Here is an 18292-nt window from a genome sequence, read left to right as displayed (position 1 = left end):
CTCTCCCCAGCTTTGCCACTGACTGCCTGTGTAACCTTGGGCATGTCACTTACCCTCTCTGTGCCTCCGTTTCTCCCTCTCTAGAAGGGGAATAATACTTAATGGCCTCACAGAGGGAGGTGAGGATTCCTGAGTGCATGTTTGTACAGCTCTTTCCATTTTCAAAGCACTAAGTATCACTATTTCTTCCTGACCCCACCCCCATCTATATGTATTCATATTATGGTAGTGCTTAAGGGTCTCAGTAATGGATTCGAGCCCCCTTCGTGCAAGGTGCTGGACACTCAGAACAAAGAGAAGGTCCCTGCGCCACAGAGCTTCCAGTCCAAGTAGAAGAAGGGAGACAACAGATGGATACAAGCCATGGGATCTTTTTCGACCTTTGTGTGTTAGATCAAAGACACGCCCAAGCAGCAGGATAAGCAGTGGTCACACCAGCTGCCTAATCAAATAGGAATTTTAATGCATTTTACCCAATAATATATTGCACTAAGCAAACTAATTGTAAATTATGTCCAGGTTTAATGCAACATCTTTGATCTGAATCTCTGGAGGACTGCGCATCTAAATGTGGTTTGAACATCTCACAGGGTAAGTAAGTGGCAGCCCACGGAGGTGAGTCTCAGAACCTGGGTCAAGAGACTCAGTCTCCCAGGGCTGGCACAACAGCACTAAAAGTAGACATTGCGGCTCTGGCTTGAAAGCCCCCACCCCATCCTTAGAGCCTGAGCTCCAGCCCAGGCCACAACATCTATCCTGCTATTTTTGTCCCCACAGAGACTGAGTCGGTTGACCTGGGCTTTGAGACTCACTCCCATGAGTTGCCGCTCGCTGTGGAGACAGACTCACACTGGCCCAAATTGGAGCAGAGACATAGAAACAGTTTTGCTGCTCATGCCGATGAACTGGTACCTGAGCACTGGGCAGTGGGTGGGGGAAGAGAACACACTGCCCAGGAAATGCTGAGCCACGAGGCTGTGACCCGCCAAAGAGTTCCCAGGATATCCATTTGGGATATAGCAGCCTTGGGGGCATGGGAGGTTTCGCAAACCTCAGAAGCTATTTCTTGAGCTGCTAAAGGTGGCAGACCTTTTCCCTGCAGTGTAATTTTTAGCAGCTATGGTCTAATCAATTGTCCCTCTGATTCAGGTAAAAAAAATTTTTTTACTGTGGTTCTATGACTCATTTCCTAGCCTGGCTCACCCGAGCACATAGATCCCAGGTACCGTGCACAAATTAGCTTTGCCTGCATCATATCTTTATGGATTGTTAGTTACCTCTGCCTACCACTCTCGGTGGCTCTGGTTTGCCGTAATTCAACAATGACTAAGCCCAAGTGAGCCTTCAGCTGCTGGGCAGGCAGGTTGTTATCCCAGGAAGCCTTTTATAATGCGAGATGACTCAGAATAAAATTCAAAAAAGGGAGGAGGACTTTGGCAGAAGGGAAGTTGATTGATGGCTATCAAGTCCTGATAGGGCAGTTCTGATGCTACCGACTGAGGATAAAGAGCATCTCTCATTGCTATTGTTATTAGTGGTCTACATGAAAGGGTCCCCGCTTGGCCCCGCTGTGCAAGGTGCTGTACATACACATAGTAGGAGACAGTCCCTGCCTTTAAGAGCTTATAGTTGAAACAAACCACACAGACAAAGGGAGCATGCTTATCCCTGTGTCAGAATGAAACTGGGCACCCCAAGGCACGAAGAAACTGAGTGACTGGCCCAGAGTCACACAGGGCTGGGAACGGAATCCGAATCTTTGAGGCCCAGTCAGCCTTACCCACCAGACCATTCAACTCTTTCCTTGCAGTTCTGAACATTGTCCTAGAAGGGAGGTTTGAGAGCAGAGAGATATGGGGGAGATGGGCTGTCAAATAAGGGTCATAATAAGGTTAACACTCTGTGCAGTTCAGAACCTATTCTCTGAAGCACCCTTTCGCCTTGGGATAGGGCTTCCCACAAAGCATGGCTACATCACGACCAACTCATGCTTCCTTCTCTCCTCAAGCCAGAGCAAACAAAGCAGCACTAACCTGTAATGCGGAACGCATGTTCCTCCTGCCCTGCGCTCTTTGCCTTTTCGGTTTCACACACGCTCAGCTCTTTCAGTGGCAGCAGTCCCTGCATAAGCAGAACACACCATTATTACCTCGGCAGCTTGCCTTGTGGGGCCAAAGCCCTCCTTCCAAAAGGATCCGACGTCTGCAAACAGGCACCCTCAGGCAGTTTGGGCTCAGACTGTTAGCTTGCAAAACCTCCTCCAAACGGAAATATTTTGGGCCTGATTCTCTTTATTCTAATACAAGGCCTCGTTCCACTGCAAAGGGACCTAAGTGTAAATGAGCATCAGACCTCAGTCAACTCCCATTGATTTCAGTGGGGTCAAGATTTCATCCTTCGTCTTTAACATCAGTGAGAACCGGATCTTGTTGTTTTAAAATGTTCCTCTGCAGTCATGGAAACCCAAACAAAACAGGGCTGGGCTAGCGCAAAAGAATCAGAAAGTGAAACTGACTAGAGACAGAAAGGAAAATTGACCAGGCTACTTTCCATGTCCAAACTGAGCTGTTTGCAAAATGTAAACAAATAGCATAATGATGACAAGTGTGAATTCAGCCCAAGTGCTCATAGTTCGGCATGTACTTAAATACCTCTCTAAATCCGAGCTGTAAGGGGCATTGACCACCATAATATCTAGGTGCCAACACCGGTGAGTAATTCTTTCATAATTCCCTCCGTATTAGTCTAAGGGACTGTTAGTAACAAAGACAAAGGATTTTTAAATACGGTTGATATCTTGACAATGTGTCTTCACACATGAAGGCCGGTTTGCTGGGTGACTCAAGAGGTCGCCTTGTCATAATGAATTTACCTCAAGTGACTTAGAAGGCAATAAATCATTTCAGAAGGGGCTGGATTCTGCAAACATCTGCAAAACAGCCTTGCACAATTTCACTCGCTGAGGGAGGGGAGTGCTTTGTTTTGGAAGGACATACAAAATCTCCTTTGTTTTTTCCTTATCAGCAGCATCACGGTAAAAGATGGGTAAATAGATTTGGTGCCTGGGGTAAGTTTTCATCACGATTTTGCAAGGCTGACTGAAGTATCCTCCCCTTACCTTCCCCTCCCCCTGCTTCTCTCTTGTACCTTGTGCTTTAAGGCCAAGATTTTTTTGGAATTTTTTTTTTAAGGCACTATAGTTAGGCTCCCAAATATCATGGCACCCACATTAGTCGTTTGATTTTCAAAAGTGCTGAGCACACTACAGCTCTCGTTAAGGCCAATGGGACTTTCTGGGTGTTCAGCATTTCTGCAAGTCTGGCCATTTATCCGGGTGCTTAAGTATTATTTTTATTTATTTGCATTACAGTATCATCTTCAGGCCCCAGTTGTGCTAGGTGCTGTACAAACACATAGCAAGAGACAGGCCCTGGGCTGAAGAGCTTTCAGCCTGCATGGACCAGACAGACAAAGGGTGTGATTGGAAACTGAGGGACATGACTTGGCGGAGGTCATGTGGCAGGTCCAGGAACAGAACCCAGACCTCCTGACTCCCAGTCCAGTGTGCTAATAAACAGCAGCCTCTTGACTGACACCTGTCCCTTCATTTCATGGCAGTGGAGAGGCACGTTACCTGATAGGTCAATCCATTCGAGCCAACAGACTGAAAGTACAGGTAGGACTGGAACAGTTCCAAGTAGCAGTCATTCACCTCCTGCGGGAAAAGGACATGGTGAGGTTTACTTCAGGGGAGATACACTCCCCAGGCTTCACTCTGCTCTGGGGGGTTTACTGGATAATGGGCCGAACAACCATTTATGTCAGTAACTAAAGGAAAGACCCAGTCTGTTTCCAGGCACAGCTGCTAACCACGGCCAAATTCTCAGACAACTGAGCCCTAATTTACCTGTGCATGGTACGGGAACAAAACATCCTCTAGCCCGTGGGATGCTGCGAAGGAGAAGCCCTTCCTGATATCCTCCTATCCTGGAGCTCCCCTCTATTCCTGAACCCAGCAGTGCTAGGTTAAGGCAGGATCACCTGGGTCAGCAGCCCCAAGTCCCTAAATACTTCAAAGCGCTCCCAAGATGCCAACCCCTCCCTCAAAAATGAATGAGGTTTGTGTTGTGGAAGGGACCCCCGGCATTCCGCCACACCAAGCCCCACAACCAACCCGCAGAAATATAGGCCAATCCTGCTCCCATTGAAATCAATGGCAAAACTTGCCCTGATTTCAGTGGGGCAGCATCATAGCTGATGTGAGTGAGCTGAAAGCACCATGTTTATTATTATTCCAGGCCATGTTTGATCCATCCCTGGGAGGAGAATTAGGTTACTTTTCAAACAATCTTTTTCTCTACTGAGATCGATCAGCTCCATCTCCTCTCCGTTACCAGGGGAAATAGACCCGTGCAGTTATGCTGTACGCATCAAGATGCACGAGGGCTTACCTGGCAGTGCTGGAATTTAAATTTGACCTTGGAGTAATAGATAATTTTCCCCAGATTTCTTACGACCGTCTTCCTCCGCCCTTTCTTGAACAGGCTGGGAAACCGCTGGTCCAAGTTTTCCTTTTGATTTTCCTGGTTCGTGATATTCTGTACCAAGGAAAAAAATAATCACAGAGCTGAGTGCTGGTGGGGCCCATCAACATCTGCAAGAGATGTAAGCAGAGCTGCCTTTCTTTAGAAAGGGGTCCTGGGTGAGTGCCCTGGCTAGGTTGTTTGTTGTTAGGTCTCCATGCCAGCCTGGGAGCTAGGATTTTATTACTACTGCAAGACCTGGTTCCCTCACTATCCAGGGGGATATTTTAAAACAAACTCAGATCATCTGGTTGGTAGAAACAAGTGCTATATTTTAGGCCTCTCAACTTCGTAGTCACGCTCCACTTACCAAGCTGATTGGTTTAATGTGGGCCTAACCCAGTTCACTTGGACAAGGAGTGACCCAAGATGTACACAGCTGAGTGGTCTCAGCTTATAAACATTTGTGCAGTTTCTTTGGTTTAGCTCTAACTGGGCTTCCTCCTACCCACCTCTCCCTGCTGATCGATTACATCCCCCCTCCTCCTGTGTTTTTAAATCCCTGCTGTTTATAGCTGCTAATAGCTATCCGAACACAGGGTTTCACATTTATTGGGATCAGCCCTATACTACCACACCCATCCGTGTTCTCTGCAGCTTCCACTGCTTTAATCTCTCCCAGCACACCTTGAAGCTAAATTCCCTCCCATTGTGTGTCTGCTCCCTGTCGGATCCACACCAGAAAGGCACAAAAAGAGCCGTGCAGGATGCAGACATGGGGAGAAGTCGATTAAAAAAAAGTGCCTATGGAAACCATAAGAGAGAGAGAGAGACTGGGCTGCAGCTAGTAGCCACAAGCGTTGCTCTGCTACCCAGTGCATTGTGTCAAAAGCAGGCGGTGTGCATACCACCTTCACAGAGCACAGCTTGACAACTACTGGGGTAGCACAAGGAGCAGAAAGCATGTTGGCCATAATGCCCGCTGAAGGTAACAGGATCCTGTCCATTGACAATAGCCATTGGGTCAGGCCCCAAATGAACGTGGGCTAACGGAACATGGTGGAAGGGGTGGAAAAGACGGTTCCTCCAGAAATGGTTTATTCTAGGGAGCTCCTGGTGGCTCAACAAATCCAAGGCTGAATCCCCTGGCAGAAGTTGCCCTCTGTAAAGGCAGTTGTGATGCATTCAGCCATGAGTTTGCCCTTTGTCAGTGCATCCTCTGGAAAAGGTGAGGAGAAGCCAGTGGGAGCCAGAGGGCTGGGAAGAGACAGACATAAAAGCGTGGTCTGGCAATCTCGGGGGATGCTGCTTGCATCATTTCCTGAGTCCCAGGTGTACAGAAATTTGTCCTGTGGTGCAATGGGCTGGGCTGGGGGGTTCACACACTATTCAGTTCTGATGCCCATCACTGCAGGATCTTCTGAGCCCTCTCCAGCAGGGCATAAACCAGCACCTGCGACATACAGCCTCTGAGAATTTCTTTTGGAAAGAGCAGTTTCAGTGCATGTTGTTTTGGGGTCTTGTTTTTGGGGGGGTGGGGGGATGTACCCCATTTAGACTTACATCCTGATGCCCTCAGTTGGCATGTGCTTGAGTCCTGGAGTTCAGCTGAACCATTCCAATTGCGCAGCAAACAGAGAAGGCCAAGGAGAGGCTGCATGGGGCCATGAGACATCCCGTGTCCTACAAGGGCTGTGTACACCAAGGCTTGCCTTGCCTTCATGACATATCTGGAAGCAGGGGGGGGATGGGGTGGCTTCCTTCCTCCACCCCAAATCTCCTTTGTTCTAAAAGTTCATGATAAGATGCACGAGCACCCCATCAAGCCTGCCTGTAGCCTGTGATCAGGTCGGCATAAGAATGTGCTCTCTGAGATGTCCATGTCCCAGCTCACCTGGAATGGAAATCTGCTCTATGAGGAGGCCGAGATAGGGTTCATATCATGTGCTTGCCAAGCAGGGAGGTCATCCAGCAGCACCCCTCTCTCCAGGTGGCAGGGCTACCAAACACATGACAGTACTAGATGATGGGCGTGGGGAGGGGAGCAATTTAAGGCTTAAGTGTCAGAAAATCCCTTCTTTCCAGAGCAGCATTTCCAGGAACAATGAATCCAGACACAGGCGCTGCAGATTGATGAGGGGGTCGAGTGACAAACCAACAGCCCTGTACATACAGGCAGCCCAAACAGCCAGCGCTTTCTCAGAGCTTATGGAGAACCTGACTAGTCCACATGGGCCCATTTGTAATGCTCGGTGCCAAGGAGACAGCTGCAAAAGCCCCATGATAAATGAAGAGCTGCAGCTACTAACCAGACCCATTGTGCTGCGGCCTAGGTGAGCTCACCCATCAAGAAGAGAATTATCCGCTCTCAGGTTAGAGAGGAACTGGTTAACCAGTGACAGGCTGCTAATGGTTTTTGGAGTCCTTTATCTGCAAAAGCCAGGAGTTCCTTTCACAGCTTAATTTAATCTAGATAATTACTTTTTGTAAAGCCCAAGTAAAATCCCCCAGCGCCCCAGAGGGCTTCATCAGAATGCTTTCCTCTGGTTTCCAACTGTCTGTAGACTAATCAACATCTATGCACAAAGACAGGAGGACTTGTGGCACCTTAGAGACTAACACATTTATTTGGGCATAAGCTTTCGTGAGCTGCAGCTCACTTCATCGGATGCATGTAGTGGAAAATACAGTGGGGAGATTTATATACACAGAGAACATGAAACAATGGGTCTTACCATACACACTGTAACGAGAGTGATCAGGTAAGGTGAGCTATTACCAGCAAGAGAGAGAAAAAAACCTTTTGTAGTGATAATTAAGGTAGGCCATTTCCAACAGTTGACAAAAGGATTTTTTTTCTCTCCTGCTGGTAATAGCTCAGCTTACCTGATCACTCTCCTTACAGTGTGTATTGTAAAAAGAAAAGGAGTACTTGTGGCACCTTAGAGACTCTCCTTTTCTTTTTGCGAATACAGAATAACACGGCTGCTACTCTGAGTGTGTATTGTAACATCCATTGTTTCATGTTCTCTGTGTATATAAATCTCCCCACTGTATTTTCCACTTTATGCATCCAATGAAGTGAGCTGTAGCTCACGAAAGCTCATGCTCAAATAAATTGGTTAGTCTCTAAGGTGCCACAAGTCCTCCTGTTCTTTTTGCAGATACAGACTAACACGGCTGCTACTCTGAAACCTGTCATCTATGCACAGTGTCAGAGAACATGTGACTGGAGGTGGGAACCTGCTAACTGCCAATTAATGAGCTCACCAAGAGGCAATTAAGTGCAGAAAAAAGATTAAATATTTGCTACAGGCTGCTGTGGAGGGCTGACTGATCAGCTGCCAGTGGTGGAAGAAATAAAGAATGTGGGCTGATAAGACACAATGCATTCTGAAGAGCTTTGTTGTTAAGATGTGCATTAGGACATAGGAGCTCCCAAGGGACATGGAGAAGTCAAATTTGGCTCTGAATTTCGGTCCCCATAAAAATAACTTAAAACCAACATAAATTATCCCATTTGTTTCTGCTTTTACTTCCACCACATTCAGTTGTTCATTTGCTTTTTCATCTAGAAATTCCCTGTCCAGCGTTTGCCATCCAAATGTTATTCTTTCAATATTACATATGTTCTGGTAGTGCCCAGTAGTCCAGATCGTGAACCAGGGCGCCACTGTGCTAGGCGCTGTGTAAATGCAGAACCAAAAAAAAAGCCCCTGTCCGAAAGAGCTTACAATCGACGTATAAGAGGAGAGAGAAAACACAGCGGGGGCGAGGGAACACAAAGTAACAAATGAGATGATTGTGAACAGTGTGAGAAGCAGTGGTCCCAGCAACCCAGCTGCTTAACCAACATTGCAGTCTTGTGCTAGCCCATGAGATCTAGAAACAGAAATTGACTGGAAACGGATGCTGACCATAAAGTGAAACTGACGTGGGCCCTCCAGTTCTACACCGAGCCCTGCTACCTTCAGTGCGACGCTGCACAAGTCCGTGTTCCAGCAGCACAGAGTTCCTAGCAGTTTGGGGACCAAAGTCTTTGACTTCTTACTCTTAACATTTCTCTCCCTGTGGACAATTGGATTTTTGAATTTATTTCCGTTGGAATCACCTAGGGTGTCACTTGTAATAGCGCCAACAAGTTAGGATGATTAAATCTAGGAATTGTACGCAGTGCCCCTTTAACTGCTGAAGGTCCTAGCACACCCAGGTGCAAGGCACCAGCTGTGCAGCCGCAGGTCCTAGGTGTCAGAGTAGCAAAAAGAACAGGAGGACGTGTGGCACCTTAGAGACTAACACATTTATTAGAGCATGAGCTTTCGTGGGCTACAGCCCGCTTCATCGGATGCATAGAATGGAACATCTAGTAAGAAGATATATATATACACACAGAGAAGGTGGAAGTTGCCATACAAACTGTAAGAGGCTAATTAATTAAGGTTTCAGAGTAACAGCCGTGTTAGTCTGTATTCGCAAAAAGAAAAGGAGGACTTGTGGCATCTTAGAGACTAACCAATTTATTTGAGCATGAGCTTTCGTGAGCTACAGCTCACTTCATCGGATGCATTCCTTTAATTAAGGTGAGCTATTATCAGCAGGAGAAAAAAACTTCTGTAGTGATAATCAAGATGGCCAATTTAGACAGTTGACAAGAAGGTGTGAGGATATGTCCTTCCATTCCATGGGTATCAGTGGAAGGTAAATGGATGGGAGTGGCAAGTGGCTATGGAAGGTCTGTGTTTAGTGTTGAATTATATTTTGTACTTTTTTGGTCTCCTTTCGAGAACCCTCCCCTGCTGTTGAATTGTACATAATATATATATAAATATCAACAATACGGCAGCATAAACAATCTGGAATCTCATTTAAACAATTCTAACATTAGGAAGCTACTTGGCATTTCCCATGGCCAATCAGTGCATTACTTAAGACTTGTCTGAACACCAATGTTGGAGCGCTTTAACGATCCCAGTCTAGTTAAATGCTGCAACCATCACCAGTGTGGACACAGTTATATCAGTATAAAGGGTGCCTATCCCGTTATAGGTATTCCTGAAGGGGAAGGGGAATAAGCTATCCATTTATAATGGTATAACGTCATCCACATGAGGGGTTGTATTACTGTGTTGGTGGGGGGGGCGGGGGAATCATCACACTTATAACTGAACTAGTCAAGCTGGAATAAAAAGTGTGTGTAGAGCCGGCCTGTGTTCTAATCGCCGTGTTCTCTAGACCTGCTGCTCTGTTAGCGCTCCAGCCACGGCTACCCTCGCTAGAGCTGCAACGCTGGCATATTAAAACAGGTTGGCCGTAGGCACAGGCAGCATGAGCCCAAAACAAGAGAGACAAGAAAAGTTTTGATGAGGGACAATTAGTCAGTCGGCTCAGTTTTAGCTGTCCTCTATGAACATAAAGGTCAGATGAAAATTCCAGGATCTGGACCCACATAGTTTGGTTCTGGGCTGGATCAAAGCCCAGAAAGGGTCTAATTTGTTTGTGTGGGTATCAGCCAAGGACTGAGAGTGGGATTTCTGTCTAACAGGGAAGTGCAATGCAGGGATTTTTGAAGCTGTATTAGTCACATGACTGATGATCAGCTGCTGATGTGTAGTCAAGTGGGATGGCCTTGGGCTGTTTTGGTCAATTTTTACCTGGTCTCTCCTTGTGTTTTTCTGTTTTTTTGAACATGTAGCTGGCAGGAGCCCTGGACTTTGCCTGGGTGCCTTTTGCTGAGGAGTTTGTATAAAACCAAAAGTGAAGTAACTAATGGACTGCTCAGAAGAGACTGAGGTTTCAGGGAAGGGCTGGGCTCATGAGAGTTTAGGGCCAAAAACTCATGAAAGCAACAGAAGAAAGTTTGATGCCATTTAATCCGACCTCAGACCCTACCTGTGATTGCACCCTGAGCTCCACTCCCTGCCTAAATCTGACTGGGATTGGGCTTCATCCCCTGCGCCCGTCCGGAGCCAGGATGTACATCCACCACAGCCTCAGCATAGCTAGGATGACACAATCCTTGGCGTATCTTATTATCACTGCACCCACACTCCAGATAGGTCAAATCAATGGCTCTCAAGGGATGTTTACAGCTGGTCTGCCCGATGCCCCTCCCACCGCAGTTGTGCCAGCAACCTGGTGCTATAGCCACCACTGCATGTGAGTGAAGTGTTTGTGTGGACAGGAACACTCCGCACTCAGGCTGTCCCTGGTGTGAACTCGCCTAGTGCAGGCGAGCACTGTGTGTTTGTACAGCACCTCACGCAGTAACAATAGTAATGCCTAAGTCTTATTTAGCACTTGTCATCAGTAGATCTCAAAGTGCTTTAAAAAGGAGGGCGGTATTGTAATCCCCATTTTACAGGTGGGGAAACTGAGGCACCAAGAGGACGTGACTTGCCCAAGGTCACCCAGCAGGCCAATGACAGAGCCATGAACAGAACCCAGGTCTCATAAATCCCAATCCAGTGTTCTAACCAGGAGGTCACACCGCACACACTCATATCAGTGAGTCATATTTCTCTATGGGAGACTTAAACCCAGACTGCACAAAGCACCAGCAAACATCCTGCTCTGGCCACAGAGGGGAGCACGAGGAGAGCAAGATGTTACCTCATCTATTTTGCCCATCTATGGTTTCCTTTGTCCCCAGTTTTAGAAAAGCAGGCTGTCTAATCCCAGCTCAGGAGATCTCACTCTGCACAAGGAACAAGAAGTCTTTGTAATGCTATCAAATCTTTCCCATCAATCTGTGATCAGCTGTGTGAGAGAGAGATAATGTGATCTCCCCTATGATGTGATGGGGATGACTAAAAGACAAACCCAGACTGCAAGAGCTAACCCCAGACTGAGACGAAACTGCCTTCATGTTTGCAGCATCAGCTTCAGCTCTGCCTTCTCTGGGAGAAGCGTATGATTGCCCCATGGCTCCATTATACCTGTGGAAATTCCTCTGAGACAGAGTGAATCCCCACATGACATAGAGCTGGTATGGCAGGCTCTGTTATGTTTGTGGCACACACAAAGAGAAGTTAGTTAAAAACACAAATATTCTTGCTGGAAGGTTGTAAGATAACACAACTTAATTTCTTAGAATTCAGAACAATAACACACAAGAATCATAAACCAGAGAGAGACAAAGCAGGCTGCTCCCTAAAAAAAAAGAGAGGCACAACTCTCCTCACCTTACTCTAGGCTGGCTGTCTCAGACTCTCTGATCGCACACTTCCCTACAGAGCCCCCCCATGCCTGCAAACAAGACTAGAAAACCCCTTACAATTTGAAGTGTCCGTTTACAATTCCAGCACATTTTTCAAATATGCCACACTGTCCACCCCTTTTGGGCACTTGCCAGCATAGAGGAGGTGTTTGGGGCATCTCTGGGGGGAAAGGAGGTGTGACCACAGGTCTGCGGCCTTCTGGCAATTTCTGACTGCTGAACAACCCGAAGAGGCTGTGCACTGCCAGGGGAAAGCTAGGGCAGCCATGAGGCTGCTCTAATTTCACTGGGAACCAGGATGGCCCTTGCATGGTCCCAGAGTAGGGAGGGTCTAAAGTGGCATTAAGCTGCATTAGCGCCCCAGGGTCAGACACTGAATGGCACTTTGTGTCTTCCCCTTATTGTTAGTTAAGCGCAGAGGGGGGAGTTCATCCCTCCTGTACCTCCATGCAGCAAGGGGAACTTGGGCCAGAGGTTTGTCCCCTTCCTCCCCCTCACAAACCCCAGCTTAATTATTTGTTACCACCTTTCACTAGCTCTTTGGGGCGGAGACCAGTTTTTACTTCTATGTCTGTACAGCCCCTAGCGCACTGGGGCTCCTCGGTGCTATCATAAACAATCGTGCTAATAGTAAATACTCATGCTAATAATAAATTAGAACTGTCCTTTGCTGGCATGTTCCACTTTCACCGCTGTGCAGAAACACAATTGTCCAAAGGCAAGTGAGAGCAGGGAACCCTCCATGACCTGCAAGAACGTATGTAACACAGGGCCAGACACCAGAGCTATCGCAGACGCTGGTGTCTCGAAATAGCACAAGGCACTTGCTAGGACCTCAGGGAGTTTGTGAGCAGCCTGTTATCAGCCCCAACCCCGCTGGGAGATCAACACCATTTTGCAGCACCCCTGCCGCACCCAGATTTAATTGGAGGTGCCCTCAGACACAAGTGACAACTAGGTTGCACCTCTTCTGGTCCCAGGCTTTCCTAGCCAATAGGAACACAGCACACGCCTGTTCTAACCAAGCCATAGGCTACCTCCCTGGGCTAATTAACCCCGTGCTTCTGGATCCTAATAACAGGTATGACTAGACTGGGCTAGAAGGGGTTTTAAATCAGACACAGTGGCTGGCAGGCCAGAAGGACACTTTAAACCCGAGGGTAGACCGGGTAAGTTGTAGTTTAACATGCCTTCTCTGGGGGAGGTGAATCCATCCTCACAGTGAAAGGGAGAGGAGACAATCACAGAGTCTCACCGTTCTCTCCAGCACAACTAATGCAGGGCAGAAACTGTGGGAATCCTGCTGATTGCGGCCCAGACAAAAGAGTTTCGTGCTTTGTCATCCTTTCGCAACTCTATCAGCTGGCTGTTATTTCCCCGGGACTGTTGATATTTGTGGCTACCCACCCCCAGCCGCCCCCAATTCACGGAATGGGGCTAGTTTTTGTTGCCTCCGTCAGGGAGTTTGATGCATCACAGTTATTCGGAAACCAAGTTCCTCTCTTGGGGTTTGGCAGAGAAGCGAATGGCAAGGCGAATGCAGCGCGAATGCCCTGACATGTTCGCTCTGGTCTCCAGGGCCTCATCCTACAGGTAAAGCGAGTTAATAATTAACCCCCCTCGTCCCCTCCAGACTCTCAGCCGAATGTCAGTGAATTGCAGCTGAATCACCAACCATGGCAGCAGCAGGCTCCCAGTCCACCAAGCCTCTGACTGCTGCTGGTTAATAATAAAGGAGCCAAGGCAGCAGATTTGCAAATGGGCTTCTCCCTCCATCCTCCAGTTTGTTTTGACTCCACAGTGGCCTGGATTGGGAAGTGGCGTAATTAGGTCCAGGGCTTGGAGGCATCAACAGCAAAATAACATGGAGGCTCTTCTGTATGCAACTTGCCCCGGGTTGGGTTGGCAGCAGCGGGCCTCGTTTCTAGGGTCAGCCCGTTCCTAGGGCCTACCTTCCCAGGCATCCACAAAGCTCTGGGGTCCCCTTCACTTCTATTGGGGAAGATCCTGGGCATCAAGACTAAAGAGTCTGTGATTATAGAAGCTATCTGTGATACTGACATGGTACCCATCACCGTAGCAACTGGGCGCCCCACGGCCCTATCAGGCAGGACAGTGCTCTAGTTCAAACAGGGACTGTGTCGGGGCAGTTCTCTGGCCTGCGCTATGCAGGAGGTCAGCCTAGAAGAGCCCAATGGTCCCTTCGGCCTTAGAATTAATTATCACCATTTTGCAGATGGGGAACTGAGGCCCAGAGAAGCGAAGCAACTTGCCCGAAGTCACTCAGGGAGTCTGCGGCAGAGCCAGGCTTTGATCCTGGGTCACCCATGTCCCAAGTCAGCACCCTAACCGCTGCACCACCCGGGTAGGGGAGGAGCCCACTTCATCTGAAGTTTCCTTCACGAATAAATTGGTGTGGTGACTCGTTTTTGGTCCACGTCCCACATTGTGTCCCCACGTTTGGGCATTAGCAGGTTGAGGGGCGTGAACAGCTGGGGTTGCACCCGAGACCTCTCCCACCAAAGTACAGACATCGACCACTTGGGTGAGAAGGCAAAGTCCATCAGCGGAGAGCAGCAGCAGTCAGCTGTCTTCTGTGGACCTGTCAGAGAGGGGGATGCGGAGACATCTGCCAGTACATTGACAGAGACTGTTGTCCTGGATCTTGTGCTGCTCGTGGGTTTCATTTTCCCGGCCTGTGCGAATGTGGCTATTCTTCCTCTTGCCTCCTTTGGGGAAGTATCAATAACGGTCAAGGAAGCCAAGCGTAGGTCCTGATCCTGTGATCCTGATCCAAGCGTAGGTCCTGATCCTCACTCAGAGCACACGTGTGCCCTCCAAGCTCCTCCAGGAAACGATTTCTGTGTCCATCCTGCTGGAGGCCTATTGAGCTTGGTTACAAGAGCAGGCAGGCGAGGAATAATACTTAGCACTTCCATAGCACTGGTCATTGGTAGAGCTCCATATGCTCCCCAGAGATGATGAAGCATAATGTCCCTTATTATACAGATGAGGAAACTGAGGCACGGAGAAATGAGGCACGGGACTTGCCCAGGGTCACACAGTGAGCCAGTGGCAGAGTCAGGAATAAAACCCAGGAGTCCTGTCTCCTCCTCTGGTGCCAGAAGACAAAAGGTAAAGTGGTCGGGGCTGACAAAGGGCCCAGCCGTGCGGGTAGGGATCCAGCGTGGAATCAGGAGCTTTTCCCTATAAAAAGGTTACAGCAACCCGGCATTTGTAGGTGGAAAGCCGAGCGGTGGCTTCCTGGAGCTTCAGTCAACCCAAGGCAAGAGGGTGTTGGTATGACCCTGCCCAGAGCCGGGGCTGATCGAAGGGCAGACGGGGCCACAGACGGACATAAACCAGGTATTCTCCTACCTTGCAGAGCATCATTAAAATAAGCCTGTCTGGTGGATAAGGCACTGGGCTGGGTCTCAGGAGACCAAAGTTCTACTCTCTAGCCTTGTCACTGACCCGCTTGGTGAAATTACTTCTCTCTCTCCGTCTCTGATTCCTCTCCCATTCTTGTCTTGTCTATTTATACCATGTTCACTGGGGGTAGGAATGGTCTCTCACGAGGCAGATGTACAGCACCTGGCACAATGGGGCCCTGATCTTGGCTGGGGCCTCTAGATGCTACCTTAATACAAATAAATAACACTACTGCTAATATAAGCTCTGCTTCCATTGTCAGGCTGCTGGGAATGGGCCGTGTGGCTGCAAAGTTTGTATGTGCCTAGGACAGACGTGCCCCGTACCTCTCACCTTCCCACGGCGTATTGCTAATGCATTGGCAGCTCCGCCTCATTCCAGCATGGGAATGAATCATTCTCTCTTTTGTACGCTCTCTCTAATTTCCCCTCATCCTTCCTCGACTTAGAAACAAAATAACTAATAGCAGCAGAGGGAGTGCATCGGAGTCCCTGCCTGCCTCCCCGCCGGTGCTGCATCTCAGATTCCAGATATTCAGGTTGATGACAGGGCTTCATGGTCCCCACCCATGGGATGCTACAGTAGAGTCCTGGAGTGGCGAGCTAACCTGCCTGGAAGGAGATAGGTCTCAGCTCCTGATCCCTGCTCTTGCTACAAATGTTCCCCTGAGCCTCTAATCTCCTTCGCCCAGACCTGTGGCTACCACCCCACTGTGCAGAAACCCCTGCCCATCTCATGCACAGAGGTGTCCCCAGGGATGCGAGCCCCACAGCTGCTGACAATAACTTCTCCTAGTTCAAGAGGATGGCTGGATGTGTTCGTACTTACCTTCCCAGGAATATACTGCAGTATTTTGTCTGTGGTTATGTCTCTCTCCTGCCCTGACTCAATACCAAAGAGGCTGGCCAGGTTTTTCTTGCTGTCTTGTCTGCAAAGAAACGAAAACACATAGGCCAAAGCTGGTATATTGCGAACCCCAGCTCAGAAATAAGGAAGTGGGTGAGCCAAACAAGCAATTTGCCACTAGCCTCCTAATCATCCCAGCCCAATAAACAGCTGATAATCAGCCTGCAAGAATTTTAATGGCTTTTCCAGGCACTTGTTGGCTTGTCTTTGTTTTGCTTACTTGTCTTTGCATAACCAAAATGCTCAACAAGCCCTGTCTGCATCTCTAGCCTGGCCATGCATCCCAGCACTCACCCATTCCATTTTATTCCATCTTTGTGTCTTTCCTGTCTCTGTCCTCAGAATCCCAGTACCGTTCGACCCCGAGCCCTTCGGACGCACACTCACGCCCATGTTAAAGTGCCCTGCTCCCGCTACCAGCTGTCATTTACCTTTTGGGTCATTGGGGCTGCTTTGGCCAGGATTCCTAAGCAGTTTTCTCTCTTCAAACCACATTGCAACAGTTAACGCTATGGGGACCAAGTTATCATCTGCAGTGGACGGAAGACCCCGTCCTGCAAGATGCTGACCAACCTCAAAGCCCAGCAGTGTCAATGGGAGTTAACACACAGGATCAGGTCTTTACACTGTAAACTTCTTGGGGCCGGCAATCTTGGGTCTGATTCTCCTCTCCCTTACATCTGTTTTACCCCAGAACAACTCCATTGCAACTGCCTTCCTTCAGTGGAATTATTGCCAATTTACAATGATGCTGGGGAGAAGAGAAACACTCCTGACATCTTGTCCATTTGTTTGTAAAGCCCTGAGCCTACAGGGTTTAGGAAGGATCTCCTGAAGCCAGCTGGTCCATCCCACCAAAAATGCAATTATTTTTTTCCCAGCTTCAGACAACGTAAAAGGCAACCACAAGCTTCGACAAAGGCTTGGTTCACTGCTGAAGCCTAGAACATGCATGGTGGGAAGCAATCCTGGAAGGTCCCCCTTCACACACACACCCCCAGGTGGGAATAGAAGGGAGCAGTACAGATGAGGTCCTTGTTATCGCCGGGCTTAACAAGTGGGTTGGGTGCAGAGATCTGTAATATTTCTGATATTTGCACTGGACCTTCCTAGAAGCTCAGTGTAATACTGCTATTATCTATTGATCTGGGGGGGCTGCTGGTGCTGCCCATCACCGTAGTATCTGTGCGCCTTCCAGGACAAATTGAGACCAATAGCAAAGTCCCTACAAGACTTCCTGGAGTCTCTGGCTCATCTCCCTTTTCAGGGTGAAAATGCTGCTCACATTATGTAGCTAAAAATGTCTGGCTCTGGAGGATCTCCCTCTCCCTCGGATCTTGGCTTTTACACTCACTCACTTTTTTGGACTTGTGGCCCACCAGTGTCAGAGTCAGGAATCAACCAGTAAACACCTCTGCAGCCGTCGTGCGCGTTCCCCCGGCAAGTCTCGTGGGAGCGAGTTTTCGTTTCCAAATCCGACTGAAATAAACCAGCCCTTTCCCCCAGGGGCCCCCTGACCGGGCCGGCCCCCCTCCAGAGCCCGGGGGTTCCCTGCTCTCTGCCCCCGGCTGCAAACTGATCTCGCGCCTGGCTGTCCAACCCCACGCGACACCGTGCAAAACGCATCGCTGGCTAACTAGGTCTGTGGCCCCCAGGGAGCCAGGGGAGGGCTGGGGCTGCGAACCCGGTGCCCAGCCGGTGCCTTGCACAGGGCAAAGCCGGCTGGGAGCGGAAGCTTTAAAAGCAAGTCCAGATCAAACCGACACCCGTCTACTTACGCTTTCTTCAGGGAAGGCTTCCTGCTGAAGGAGTGTCTGAATCTCCCGGGTGGCTGGGGAACACAAGTCATGTTCCCCATGTTGGCAGCAGCTGCGATAATCCAGGAGCACCGGGCACGGGCAGGGGAGAGAGGGGGAATGAGGAGCTGGGGAAGTTTGCGAGCATGTGTCATGCAGGCATTCCCATCCTCGCTTCCGTTTGCGGTGACTCGTGTGGGTGTGATCTGTGTGAGCAAACAGCGTTTTGGCCAAGGGCTGGGCCACTGGGTTCTCTCCCCTACCCCCGGGGCGGGAGGGGAGGGATTTAGGCAGGGGAACCCGAAAAAGTCGGTTTGGCACCGCCTGGGATCTTTGATCCTGGGCTGGGGAAGAGGGCAGGGGGCTGAGCCGTTTGTGCTTGGAGAGGAATTTTAACCACTGTTAGATAAGAGGGATTC

General features: G+C 49.0%; 1 protein-coding gene across 1 annotated transcript in view; it reads right to left on the bottom strand.

Moving 5' to 3' along the window:
• The window catches only part of PLEKHN1 (pleckstrin homology domain containing N1), a 42262-nt gene extending 24234 nt beyond the window's left edge, over positions 1-18028 (bottom strand). Inside the window, exons 1-5 of the mRNA XM_073316827.2 lie at positions 17856-18028; positions 16000-16099; positions 4452-4598; positions 3635-3715; positions 2034-2121 (exon numbers count right to left, since the gene is read on the bottom strand). Of these exons, the coding sequence (XP_073172928.1) occupies positions 2034-2121; positions 3635-3715; positions 4452-4598; positions 16000-16099; positions 17856-18028 (589 nt within the window). The remainder of the gene's footprint in view (positions 1-2033; positions 2122-3634; positions 3716-4451; positions 4599-15999; positions 16100-17855) is intronic.
• Positions 18029-18292: the final 264 nt, after the last annotated feature.

This window comes from Lepidochelys kempii, chromosome 18 (genome assembly GCF_965140285.1).
Source record: "Lepidochelys kempii isolate rLepKem1 chromosome 18, rLepKem1.hap1, whole genome shotgun sequence".
Lineage (NCBI taxonomy): Eukaryota > Metazoa > Chordata > Testudines > Cheloniidae > Lepidochelys > Lepidochelys kempii.
The sequence above is the reverse complement of the archived record's forward strand: the minus strand, read 5'-3'. Positions and strand labels throughout refer to the sequence as shown.